At 32.9% G+C, this 14,032-nt stretch overlaps 1 protein-coding gene across 3 annotated transcripts in view; it reads right to left on the bottom strand.

The window, feature by feature from the left end:
- The window catches only part of LOC106074824 (uncharacterized), a 137,892-nt gene that overhangs the window by 32,345 nt on the left and 91,515 nt on the right, over positions 1-14,032 (bottom strand). For all 3 annotated transcript variants that reach the window (XM_056018904.1, XM_056018905.1, XM_056018906.1), the window contains 26 exons: positions 13,810-13,950; positions 13,280-13,462; positions 12,922-13,053; positions 12,326-12,514; positions 12,075-12,215; positions 11,701-11,883; positions 11,437-11,574; positions 10,879-11,070; positions 10,554-10,676; positions 9,791-9,976; positions 9,095-9,214; positions 8,620-8,805; positions 8,233-8,361; positions 7,847-8,032; positions 7,616-7,759; positions 6,767-6,955; positions 6,110-6,226; positions 5,553-5,735; positions 5,252-5,386; positions 4,420-4,602; positions 4,197-4,325; positions 3,488-3,670; positions 3,155-3,274; positions 2,839-3,033; positions 1,826-1,951; positions 587-769 (listed from right to left, as the gene is read on the bottom strand). In XM_056018904.1, coding sequence (XP_055874879.1) covers positions 587-769; positions 1,826-1,951; positions 2,839-3,033; positions 3,155-3,274; positions 3,488-3,670; positions 4,197-4,325; positions 4,420-4,602; positions 5,252-5,386; positions 5,553-5,735; positions 6,110-6,226; positions 6,767-6,955; positions 7,616-7,759; positions 7,847-8,032; positions 8,233-8,361; positions 8,620-8,805; positions 9,095-9,214; positions 9,791-9,976; positions 10,554-10,676; positions 10,879-11,070; positions 11,437-11,574; positions 11,701-11,883; positions 12,075-12,215; positions 12,326-12,514; positions 12,922-13,053; positions 13,280-13,462; positions 13,810-13,950 — 4,116 coding nt within the window. The remainder of the gene's footprint in view (positions 1-586; positions 770-1,825; positions 1,952-2,838; positions 3,034-3,154; positions 3,275-3,487; positions 3,671-4,196; positions 4,326-4,419; positions 4,603-5,251; positions 5,387-5,552; positions 5,736-6,109; positions 6,227-6,766; positions 6,956-7,615; positions 7,760-7,846; positions 8,033-8,232; positions 8,362-8,619; positions 8,806-9,094; positions 9,215-9,790; positions 9,977-10,553; positions 10,677-10,878; positions 11,071-11,436; positions 11,575-11,700; positions 11,884-12,074; positions 12,216-12,325; positions 12,515-12,921; positions 13,054-13,279; positions 13,463-13,809; positions 13,951-14,032) is intronic.

Below are 14,032 nucleotides of genomic sequence, written 5' to 3'. Positions count from 1 at the left end.
GACTGACTACATAATTAAATAATTCTAAGACATGACAAATTGCACATACATTCAAGTGGATCCTTTAAAAGTCCTAATAAATAATATTACTGAATCATAATCTTCAAATACAAATTCTAATAAAATACTCAGAAAGATACAAAAATAAAGGCACATTCCTAGTTCCATATGCTAGGACAAATTTGTACAAGTGCTCCTTCTTCCCTAGTACTATTAGAGCATGGAATAGGTTGCCTGAGCTAGCCAGGAAAACCAGTGACTTAGCAGAATTTAGGTCATAGGTTAAAATGCATGACTGAAAGCATGATGCATAGGACGTAATCATCTTCTTTACTGAAGTAACGTCTGTATTAAATAAGAAAAGATACCTCACACTAATTCCTGATAAGTTCTAGAAAAATAGCAACACTTCTGAAAACTTTATCTTAAATAACGCTGGTGATGTTAAATTATAAATCTAGCATCTCCCCACCCCTTCTTTGTGTGAATAATAAGTTGCAGGTCAACATTTAAATAGAAGTACAACCTCACAAATATTTTTTGTTATAAGAATGAATCTCCTTCGATGTTTCAGATGTCTACTTACATTGTCTGCGTCTGTGGCAGTAACACCAAGTACGCTGCCTCCTAAACTGAAGTAATCTGGAATGGTAGCAGAATAGCTTGGTAGAGTAAACGCTGGGGCATTAGGATTGTGATCCACAAAGATAACAGCATAAGCTTTTCCCTTTAGAGCTGGGTTTTGTTCATCAAAAGCATAGAGTTCCAACTGAAAAATACAAGTGACAAAATGGAATTAGATCAACAATAGTTTGTATAATCAAACATAAAGAAAGATTATTTCATTAAACAAGCAAAATATAAAAAAATCCTAAAAAAAAAAAACAACAAAGTTTATCTAAAGGGGAATAACTCTCCCCTTAGAACTATATCTATCAATAATATACAAGTTATTTCCCTTATTTGATATCAAACTAAAAGATTAATTATCAATAATTAATTGACTAATTAAGTATTTTTTATTTATTTATGTTTTCTTTGGTACAACAAATACTTATTTAAAGTATCAACTTGATCGAAGAAATAGCATAAACAATTATTTAAGGGGACTAAACTGAGTAAATTTACATATCTGTAAATGCTGAAGGAATACTTTTCCTTTTTACAAGTAATTAATTGACTGTTCCTTTACTTTTTTTTTATTGATTCATTTCTTTATACCAATAAAAAATTGTGCGAAGTTTCAACTTGATCCAAGAATGGATGTGAGAGAAAAAACGTGTACACACTTTTTGCAGAAAGACAGAGTGAGTGGATATAAACTATATACAAAAAAAATTCCACAAAATGATTGTATTAGTTCTCAAAGCTTTTTTTTTTTTATTTATTCAGATGATATAACCATCACTAATTTTCATTGTTATTATACAAGTGAAACAGTTACAGTTTCTAGTTTGGGGGAACAGAATAAAAACCTTTTATTTTATAAGTTAAGAGAATATTACTAGACAAGTACTATGTCCAAACACTGTTTTCTTAATAACGCCAGGCCCACCTTCTGCTAAGAGGGAATAAATTCTGTAGTCAACTAATTTATATATGAATGTAGAGCCTTTTGATTTTAATAGGAAGATTTCTGGCCACCACAATATTGAAAGACAAAAGTTGTGCATACAGCATACAATAGTAGATGATGAGTAGACTCAGAATATAAATAGAAAATACAAATTTGAAGTCAAAAGCTTAACTCAACTGATGTGTGCACAAGCATGCAAACACACACAAATGCAGGCAAACAGAAAATTGTATTTAATATCGAACTTACAGTGTAGAAGGCATTGTTGTATGGATCAGATCGAAGTGACTTGTTGACACTTATGACACCTGTGTCTCTGTTGATAGAAAAGTAGTTGGAGTCTGCAGGAGCCACCAATTCATACTTAACTCGGTTCTGGAAAACAAAAGTTGTGTGATTAGTGTATGGTCTCACATAAACAAAAGAATAAAAACAAGTACAAGAACATAAACAAGTAAACAATGTCAATAACTAAACAACGTAAATAACACAAAAAAAAATAAACAAGAAACAAGAAAAAACATTAAAATAATTTTTTAAACAAGACAATACCTCCTTTGTTAGATTTAAAAACATTTCTTTTATCCCGCTCCTTCCCCCTTCTCCCAGAGAAAAAATCCTGGTTAAGCGAATGCATAGATCTAGTACACATTTTAATATTCCAATGATAAGCATTTAGATCTAGACTTTGAAGACAATGAGCTAAATTTTGCTGAATATTAATTTATTAAACTCTTGAATTATTTATACCTTACATTTGGAAATTTCCGAACATGATAGTCCTGTCAAGTACACAATAGTCCTTTCAAAACACCATATAGGATCTAGACCTAGATTTAGTCTCTAGCTAAATTATTTATTTTTACTTTGAAAAATTATAACAGTCAAATTAGAGTTTTCCCCAAATGGCCAACAATAAAGTAATTTTTTTCTCAGTGACATACAGCAACTTTTAAATTTCTAGTAATATCATTAGAGCCATTTTTGTGATCAGCTGTCTGCCCACTCTCAATGAAGGAGGGACTTGAATGAAGGAAATGGAAAAAAAAACTAGGCTAACATAAACAAGTAGAACAACAAAACAACAGATTTATATTTCACATTTATTTTCTGTACACCACAAGACTAAATGGAAAGGTAAAAGGTCAAATGTTTTATTACAAACAATAGTAGTTTAGTAGCCTCCTAACACATACAAGCCTGAACAAGAAATAGTTAACACTTCAACATCTATTGTGACAAATATAGTGAGTTACACTTACTGGTAAAGTAGGAATATCTGGATCCACTGCATTGGTGTCTATTATCTGCACATTCAGTGCCTGGTTTTGGTTGATATTTGTAGTGTAGGGGCTGAGATCAAATACTGGAGCACGGTCCCCTGCCACTCTAGTGATGGTGATGTCTGCAAATGCACTAGAAGTTCTTCCCCTTGGATCTGTTGCTGTTATAGTCAGCTGTTTACAAACACAGAGATAATTCAAATAGTTTTTTTTTTTTTTAAAGATTTAATTCATAACTTATGTAGAAAATACATAATAGTATTTGAAAACAAAAGATAAGCAATTTTTTTCCTACCGTGTAACTATTGTTCTTTGCAGATCTAAGATCAGCTTTAGTTCTGAGTGTTGGGCCATCCATGAAGAAAAAGTTCAAACCATCATCAGTTGAGGCTGAGATGTTGTAGCTCAAAGTCTCCTAAAATAAGAACAAAAACAATTCTTATCAATCAGAGCTGGGTCAGTAGAAATTATGATGTAGGGAATACACATTTACTAACATAAAGTAACAATGTATTGTAAAGAATCAAATTGTGATAAAAAAAAATACTAGAAACTCTAGTGATGAACTGAATTGCAAATTTTGATAAATTTTTAAAAAGTTTTTATTAAATGTTAATATTTCTCTTACATTATCTTGGTCAGTGGCAGTTACTAAAAGAACAGATGATGCCACTGGAAAGGTTTCTGAAATAGTCTGAGCATATCGCTGCGGTGAAAACACTGGTCCATAGGAATTGCGAACAACGGATATAACAACATCCTGAGTGGCTCGACGATTTGGGCGCAAGCTATCATAAGCTTCAATTCTTAACTGGAAACAAAAATTAACATTGTTATAAGGCATTTACTGCACTGAGAGATTTCATAAACAGCATATTCTGTTGATTTATAGCTAATAAATAAAATCTCAAAACTTGTCATGTTCTATATTTAGAAAAACATAAAACAAACAGAAGATTTCAATGGAAAGATAATCAAGACAATACAGTGTTTATCCTTTTATTTGTCCCTTTCTATATTCTTAAATATGTCTGCACTGGATGTGGCAAAATATGTAGGTCGCAGCAGCGACTGCATATCTACATGATCCACTGTACTTTTCATTAATCTTTGGACTCAAAGAAAAGCCTTATTATTTTATTCTTAAATATAACAAATTTTAGAGTCAGTAATATGTCTATATCAAAAGAGTGACAGATCGGGGCCAGCTTCTATTATGTGACCAAAACAAAATAAAAGTAGCCAAAGACCCAATGTAAAGACACCTGGCATGAATGAATCAGGTTAAAAATATGTTCTGCTTGTAGATATTTAACTGGACTAAGGGAAATACTTACAGTATATGATGCCTGATTGACTGGATCAGTTGTCAAAGAGCGTACTAAGCTGATATCTCCAGTTACTGAGTTGACAGAGAAGAAACTCTGGTCTGGGTAAAGCCCAACAAGCGAGTACTGTATCTGACCCTATAGACAAAATGTGATAAATATAAATCATTAAAAATATAGAGTTAAAAGAAAAAGAAACAAAACAAAGTATTATATTTGTGAATGTACATACCTGTAGGTCTGGATCTGTGGCCTGCACTCTGCTGATGACTCCAAGGTTAGTAAACTCACTGATGTTGCGGTTGGCATTGGGATTGGTATAAAAAGGAGGCTGATCTAAAGTTATGGTTACTATAATGTAACAGAGATCTGACTTGGGATTCACTAGACGATTGTCTGATGCTTGAACAGTAAGCTGATGAATAAGAAAGTATGCATTGTCATATAGTTTAGCAGACAATAAATATCAATAATAAAAATTACTTTTTTAACACAGTCAAGTCAATGTTAGCCAGCAATTATAAAGAAGAAAGGCTCAATGAAAGGGCATTAGAAAGCACAGGCAAAGATATTTACAAAATAATGACCATGCAAACCAATTGGTTTGTGTGGGAAGCGTGGTTGAGAGGCTAAGTGCGCTTGAACTTGGCTACCTAGAAGGGGGCTCGAGGTTCGACACCTGACTCGGGCAGAGTTGTGTTTACTGAGTGCCTAACCTAAAGGCAGCATGGAAAACCAACTCCTAGATACAAATGAGATTGGACCAAAGCGCTCTGAGCATGCTATTAGCATGAAAGTAGCGCTATTACCACAGCCACTAAGCCTAACCAATACCCTGCATTGCAGTGCAAAACAACTGAGAAAAACAGCACACTACTTTCCTTTGGCATAGACTGCAAAAGAGCTTACAGCTCAGCAGCAAAAAGCTGACTAGATGAAGAAGATGACAAGAATCCCTGCAGATAATTACTTTAGTAAAAAAAATAAAAAATTATGTTATTTATTTCATGGCAGTCCCGGCAAGCTAAAAGCTTGGAATGAAATATTTGTCTCGTTAAACTTACATTGTATAAAGTTGTTGTTGTTCTCTCTTGACTCTTGAATAGCCAAAGTTGACCAGATTTAGCATTCATAAAGAATATTGGATCACTGTTGTTTTGTGGAGGTGAAACATTAATGAGTGTATATTCTGGAATATCCTGAAAATGAAATTATTGGAGTTAGAAGATCAGTATCACTTCAATATGCAAAATAAAGGGCTTTCTATAAAAAATAATTAAAAAAAAAAAAAGATTTGTATAAAAATATAGTCCAAAAAAAGTGTGCCTTTGTGTACAAAGTAAGTATGTATATATCAATTCTTACCCCATCTTTGTCAGTGGCTGTCAGTGTAAATACCAAGGATGGTACAGAAGTGTATTCAAAAATGCTAATGCTATTAGACTTGAACCGACACGCTGGTCCTTCTTGATTTCTGATAACAAAAACTGTAACAGCTGCCGTTGCTACTCTGTCTGGATCAGCTTTGTCTATTGCAGTCACATAGAACTACACAATAAGAAAAACACAAATCTCGTTATAATCATACAAAACCATTTTGTTAAACAAAACAAATAGAAATAACCAGGTGTAGTTAGACAAATTTATATGTAGTTAGACAAAAAGACATAAATAAATGGTGTAGTTAGAAAAATAGACATAAAATTATGTGTAATTTTAAAATAAGACATAAATTAAGGTGTAGTTAAACAAACAGACATATATTTGGGTGTAGTTAGACAAATAGACATAAATTTAGGTGTGATTTGACAAATAGACATGTATTTTGATGTAGCTATACAAAGAAGCATTTTTCTTTTGTATTTTGATGTAATTAGACAAATGGACATGTATTTTGTTTAGACAAAAGGCTATGTACTTACTTGGTATGATGGAGAATTATCATAGAGTACAGATTTGGCTAAAGTTATGTTGCCAGTGTCTGGATTTAAATTAAAGTAAGCTGGTGGTGGATTCACAAAGCCATACTGAATAGAACTCTGAAAAGTCAACAAAATTTGTGTTAACTACTTAGGCTACAAGGAACAAATTAGTTCAAATCAAACATTGTAACAATGGAAAGAAATAGACAACTTAAATAGACCACTGTGGGACATGAGATGCAGAAAAATTTGCAGGTCACAACTGGGTTTGCAGTCATGTGAAACACTGCACTCATCCTTTATCTTCAGAATTAAAGACATTGCCATTATTCAAATTTTACATTGTTTGTTTTACAATTCATTAATATTCCTTTGGAAATGATTTTTTTTTCACTTAGTCTAAACTTCCTGCAGGGTGGCAGAGATTGAGGAAGGGGAGATTTGAATTTGGGACTATAGTAACAACAAGCCAAAGTGCATAACACATTATAAGCAGCCCAATATATGCAATATAAATATAAAAATATATTGAATTTATTAAATAACACAATGAAAGAGATTTTTTGGTGAACTTTAAACCAAAAACATAATGAATCCATTCAATCGGCATTATACTCTAGATATACTCCTGAGTAGGTCTTCAAAACAAGAACTTACTGTGCTAGCCATGTCTGCATCTGTAGCTGTAAGCTGAGCAACCCAACTGTTAACAGCTAAGGTGTCGATGATTTGTGCAGTCTCGTTCTTTATGAAAACGGGGTAGATACCAGTATAGTTCACCGTGATGGGAACATCAGTAGTTATACACTTCTGTGGGTAGCCATTGTCACAGGCCATGACTCTTAGCTGTAGATAGAGAAGGGCATACGTCATTCATTTCACAAAATGTACAATTCTAACACATGAATGGGTCTATGAATGATATCAAAGACAATTAAAGACATTCTATGGTGGCCATGGGGGCACAGTTGATGAGTGGCAAAATGCTTGGCTGCTGAAATTTCTTGATTTTGTAGGGTGCAGAAATTTAAAAATCTTGCGAAAGTAAAGGCAGTTGGTGGTTGTCCTAGCTATATGACACCCTCTTTAACTGTGGACTGTATATCACAAGGTCTGAAAGGGGTATTTTTCCTTTTTTTACTTTAACTATAATTCTAACTGTAACTATCATTATCTACTCGAAATCAATTAATTCACTACTGAAACTAACCTTGAGCCAAACCTAGTACTAAGAACTTAAAAAATATGTATATTTAGTAATGTGTGACTAAACTAAAACCTAGTTAAGATTGAAAAAAAAAAAACTTGTGATGTGATACCAAAGCAAACATAATTATGTAACACAGATATAAATCTAGTAATGAGAAACAGAAATAAAAACTACTAATATGAGACGAGTTGAATTTCACTATGTGGGATTGACATAAATAAAGCTAGTGATGAGAAATAGAAATCAAACTAAAAGAGACAGAAAAATAAACCTAGAAAAAAGGAAACAAAACTTACAATGAAGCTTTTAATGTTTGTTCCCTTGACAGATTTTCTCAGACTGATGAGGCCAGTGGCAGTGTCAATGAAGAAATACACTGAAGGTCCAGAGTTGAGGTCTCTTTGTTGGGTTTCATTGATGATAGAATAGCTGATGACATCCTGAGGAAAGAATACATCAACATAAATTTGTGTTAATGTGATGTTAAAACCTAAACATTGACTTAAAGAGTGAAGCTAATATCTTACCCCTGGGTCTAAATCAGTAGCTGTCACAACCACAACAGATCCATAAACAGGGTGGCTGTCTTTGATTTCAGCACTGTATGATGGCAGTGTCCATGTTGGAGCATATTGGTTTCGCAGCACCGTGATGTTACAGAGTATTTCCACTCTACGATTTGGTCTCAAGGAGTCATACACTCTCACAGCATACTGAAACATCACATGACATATTCTTGGATGTTTTTATATATATTTATAATTATAGATAAATGAACAACTTTTCTAAATTTTTTATTTAAACCATAGTTCTAAGATAAGAGATACAGAGTTTCATATGTTATATCTATATGTAGTAAAAGCTGAGCTTTTATAGTAATTTTAAAATGTTTTACAAGAAATCACAAACTTACGTTAAGCTGGGTTTCTTTCATGGAGCTGTTTCTAAGGTTCTGAGTCAGTGAAATGAAGCCCAGGTTACTAACATTGAAAAAGTAAGGGGCTGGGTAGAACTCACCAGTCTCTTCAAACACTAGCGGACCCTGGAGAGAGTCACATTGGAATGAGTTTACAAATATATATAAAGGCATAAAAACAAAAGAAAAGTATTTGACCTGATAGTAAGTAACATGACAGTTACCTATCACACGTATTCTTAAAATATTTACTTTAAACTAGACAAACTACTCTGACCTAACATACTATACTGAATACTGAAATTTTATGTTGCATATAGTTTATGACAACCTAACATGTTGTGTAGACCTAAAACTAGTCATAAATGTACATTGCTTACTAACCAAGTTTCTGGTATCGGTAACATTCAGTACATAATTGATATTTCCCAATGGTCTATTCTCACTTATTGTGTCCACACATGGGCCATTGTTAAACACTGGGTTGCCAGGGAAACGGATAACTGTGATGGACACTGTGACAGGTGTTTGTCTTTGTGGAGTGCCATTATCTCGAGCAAAGACATTCATCTAGAAACAAGAAACATTTTATATCATGCCAGATTTTTATAAAAGTTAAAAGCTTTGTGCTGCTATAACTATTGTTTCAATAATAGAGAATACAGTTGAAGAAACTGAAAAAAAAAAAGGTCTAGAAACAAGAAAACATTTATTTTATGTCATGCCAGATTTTTATAAAAGTTAAAAGCTTTGTGTTGCTATAAATATTGTTTGAATAATAGAGGATAGAGTTGAAGGAAAAAGCCTTTAAAAATTAACTTTTCTTAACCATTAATATTCAACTCAAGACCAAACTTACTGTGTAAGTGTCTTTTGGTATTCCTAGGAGACTGTTGGTGATGATGATCTGTCCATTGCTCAGTATGTTAAATAAGTTCAAGGTATCACTTTCTCCAGTGGCATAATATGTAACAATGTCCTATTTAAATAGAGAGATAAACAACAAAGATGGAGCTTACTGAAGTTAAAATAAAAATGTTTTCCATATGTAGATTGAAATATTTCATCATTCAGAATTAATAAATGATTGTTGAACTTTAACAAACTATAGTCTAACTTTATCGTACCACTGTCTAACTTTAACAAATATAAGTCTAACTTTTAACAAATATATTTCTAGCTTTAACAAATATATGTCTAGCTTTAACAAATATATGTCTAACTTTTAACAAATATATTTCTAGCTTTAACAAATATATGTCTAGCTTTAACAAATATATGTCTAACTTTTAACAAATATATTTCTAGCTTTAACAAATATATGTCTAGCTTTAACAAATATATGTCTAACTTTTAACAAATATATTTCTAGCTTTAACAAATATATGTCTAACTTTAACAAATATATGTCTAACTTTAACAAATATATGTCTAACTTTAACAAATATATGTTTAACTTTAACAAATATATGTCTAACTTTAACAAATCTTCCATCTAGCTTAAACAAACCATTGTCTTACTGGGAAACTAAAAATACAAACCAACTTTCTTTACCTGAGTGTTATTGTCCTTAGCATTAACAGTTAAAATATTTCTGCCTACTGGGTCTGTCTCATTGATAGTCACTGCGTAGGAGGCACTGTCAAAAACTGGAGCGTACTCATTACGATTGACCGGGATGTTTACAACTTCATCGACATAGTCTAAAGGATACTCTGGATCATAGGTTCTTACATAAAACTGTAGGAGACAATGTGTACATAAAAAAATATTTAAATATGTTTTCACAAGAAATCAATATTTTAATTCAATTTTAAAGAGAAGAAAGTCCATTAGATTAATAGGCTCTAATTACTCAAAGATTTCTTGCTAACTGAAACTGGCCTACAATGTCATTACTATTATCTGATACAGCCAATAAACACAAAATTATTTCTGAACCCTTCTATTGGGGAATAGTTATTAGTTGCAAGAGCACAAAATTCAAAAAGGTAGTGGGGAGGGGAAGGAGAGAAATGTCTGATAAGTATACGCAAATGACAAGACAACAACCTGGCATCATGCTTCTCGAGGCTTTAAGGGAGAATGAATTTTGTTGCTTTCCCCCTTCATCTCAGATGGAGAAGATGGTGACTGTGTCTCGGATAGTGCTTTATAATCACCACAATGATATCTCTTTATCATGCTAAGTATGATTAATAAGTGGTTAGGCGAAATGATGTACACGCCTTTCAACAAACAACTTTAGTGTGTGCATCACAATTCTTAATTATCTAGTATGCCTGTAGGGCAATTAAGTACTACAACTTCTACTTACCTGGTATGTTTGTAAGTTTCCAGCAAGAAGACTATTGACCAATGTGATTGAAGCATTGTTCCTGTCAATGTTAAAGTAGTATGCAGCAGTGGTGTTGCTGATCTCTTCATAAACTAATGGACCCTGAATAAAGAATAAATAAAATTCACATTCAATTTACAAACATAAGCATGAATCTTTTTACAAACTCTAGTGTGACTACTACACTAATTCATAAATGACTGTTATTGCTACAGCTATAAAAAAAAACTGTAAAAAAATTTCAACTACTGAAACTTTTCCAATATCCATATAGTTTGAGTGAAAGAAAAAATCATTAACTTACTTTGGCATCTTGATCAGTGGCAGTGACTGTCCTATAGACAATTGTCCCAGTGGGAGTGCTTTCTGACAGTGTAGGGACATTGTAAGGGGTTGACCTGAATATCGGGTGGTAAATGTTTCTTATAATGAACAATGTGACATTAGCTTGTCTAACATTGGGTGGCTGCCGGTTGTCACTGGCTTGGACTGTCAGCTAGAAGCAGAGGCACAAACAGGAATTTTATTGAACAGTTCTGACATTTCTTTTGCTATAGTAAAAGGCTTTTCTGAGCTCTATTAGAACTGAATAAGGTTATTTCATCGAAGAGTTACATTTCTTTTTTTTTATTGTCAGTTACTGCCCTTTTCTAAAGTCTCTAATCTTTATTTCACGGTAGCATTGCTAACCAAAAGGGGAAAAAAAAAAAACAAGAAAAGAAAACTATTAAATTTGGAATAGGTGGAAGAAAAATTTTTGACTTTCTGTTTCGAATCTTTCCAGAGACTTCATTTGGGCTAAAGAGATATATTCTTTAAAAATACTTTTTAGTTGACAATGTCATGTTGACTATGCACTCACAATGTATGAGCCTGATTTGTCTGGATCTTCATAAACTCTTTTCATGACAGAAATTCTTCCAGTCAGAGGGTGAATGTCAAAATATTGTAAAGGTTTTTGATCTACGCCAGTTCTTACAAAACTGTATGTAATAGTATCCTGCAACAAAAAAAATGAAATTTAAAAAAATGTGCATCAATATCAAAAATATTTAATAGATAAGCATTAGAAGCTTGACATAACATAAATAAGAAAAGATGTTTAGTTTTATGTTTTCTAGCTTACACCATCAGCATCTGTTGCGGAAACATTCACAGGGTTATATCCAATAGGCTCCAGCTCATGGAACGTGGCATTGTAGCTGGGCAATGAAAACACAGGGCTGCTTGGGTTACGAGTCACACTGACTGACACTGTGGCTGTTCCGCTCAGCTGTGGTCTGGCATCATCATAGACCACTACTACAATCTGTAATAGATATTAGATATAAGTATGAATGTATTTTTACATAACAGAACTGAAAGATTGCCCACTAGTAGGATTTTTTACAATTAACAATAATTACAATTAACAGATCATTCTTCACAGTGCTTCCATTGGACAAAAAAAAAAAAGCCTATAAGAAATAAAATATTAGGTACAAACAATTTTTAAAGTACCTGATAGACAAGGTCATTATCTGGCTTAATGTTCTCTTGTACATAAATTGTTCCACTACTGGCAGGTAGAGAGCTATTTCGCCTTACTCCAAAATATAATGGAGCAGAATAGTTTCCAATTATTCTGTATTGCAGGTTACCCTAAAACAAAAGAAATATAAACATTAAAATTTGCAAAATTAACATTTCTAATTTTCTTTTAAAATGCCTACAAAGACCTAAAGACAAAGTTCAGAGTCTGAATTTCTTACCACTCGGTCATCATCGAATCCATTCACTGTAATTTGAGGAAGAGTGAAATAAGCAGTTTCTGGTATGCTCCAGTTGTAAACCACTGGTACGAAATATGGAGCCTTGTCAGCGGCCGTTACAGTGAATGACATAGTGGTGGCACATGTCAATGGAGCTGGGTAGGCTTGGTCGCTTGCAATTACAGTAAACTTTAAAAAAAAAAAAGTAATACAATGTATACCTGAAGTCTTTGAAAGTAAATTTAAAACAAAATGTAACACAATGAGCAAAACTGAGAAACATCTTAAAACAACTGGATGCAGAAGAAGAAATATGATTCACATTTAAATTTTCAATCATACTTAAACTAAACATTTTCAATATTATAATTGTAGCATTTTGTCACCAGACTAACAGCGGTCTCAAAAAAAAGCCTAAGCCCCAAACTAATCCTAAACTAACTCAATCATTACCTATATACTTAACATTGACCTACATACATCACTTCATGCTAAAGTTTTTTTCCATTTCTAAACAAAATTAGCCAGATTTTTTCATCCACCTACTACATAAAACTCATTTGTCTTTGCACATCATAAATTCATTTTAAACTTACAGCAAAGCTGGTGATTCCTGAAGTGCTTATGACATCGATAAGCTTGACCTGTCCAGTAGTTGGATCTACATAAAAGTAACGTCGATCATCTGCATCTGTAGTGTTAGCATCAAAGGTGTATAGGATTGTGTCCTGAAGACGTAAAACATAACGATGAGTTTCTTATCAGTAAAACATAATGATGAGTTTCTTATTAGTAAAATGCGGTTATGGTTAGTTTCCTATAAACTATAAAATGCAATGGTTTCAATATAATGAGTTACATACCAAAGCCTTCAATGAGATAAAACAGTTAATTCTGCTAAAAAAAATCTTTAATTGCAAACTAGTATACATTGAAATAAATTTGAAAAGTTACCCCATCTAAATCTGTTGCATTCATCGTGTAGATGATGTCTCCTATTTTGGCATTGACGTCAATAGTTCTAACAACTGTAGGATCTTTACAAACTGGGCGGTTGGGATTTCGGACAGTGGTCACAGTCAAGACTTTCTCATCAAAACTGTCAGGGAAGACGTTGTCATAAACTCTGAACCTCAGCTGCAACAACACAATTTTAAACACTGGAATGAAACTCTCATCCTCTGTGTTCATTGCAAAAAAAATAAACCCATTTAATGCTCTAACAGCACTAGGGAAGAAGGAGCATTGGTACAAGTTTTTCCTAGTATAGGGAACGAGGAATGTGTCTTTATCTTTTTGTCTTTCTCAGTATTTTATTAGATATTGTTTTTGTATTTGAAGATTATAATTGCTAATTTACTTTTGAGTCTTCTATCCTGAAGGCATATTTGTATTTTTAAGAATGACTAAGCTTTCATTTACATGCATCAAAGCTATTCACAATGTAAATAAATCTGTAAGAAACAAAATGTTTGGGTACTAACCTGGTAAGTAGTCTGTCTTAATGCATCTTCTCTAAGTTGACGTGCAAGCGTGACAAGTCCTACTGCATTGTTGCCAACTCCGCTGTTTGCAAGACTAAAGAAATCAGCATAGCCAGATATAAGGGTGTATGTCAGATTTCCCTGTAATGAAATTAAGACTGTGTTCTTCAAGTTTAAAAAAAAACAAACCCTAATAACTTCTTTAGACAAGCAGCAAACCAAA

Source organism: Biomphalaria glabrata, chromosome 2, assembly GCF_947242115.1.
Source record: "Biomphalaria glabrata chromosome 2, xgBioGlab47.1, whole genome shotgun sequence".
Classification (NCBI taxonomy): domain Eukaryota; kingdom Metazoa; phylum Mollusca; class Gastropoda; family Planorbidae; genus Biomphalaria; species Biomphalaria glabrata.
This window is presented reverse-complemented; position numbering and strand designations above follow the sequence as displayed.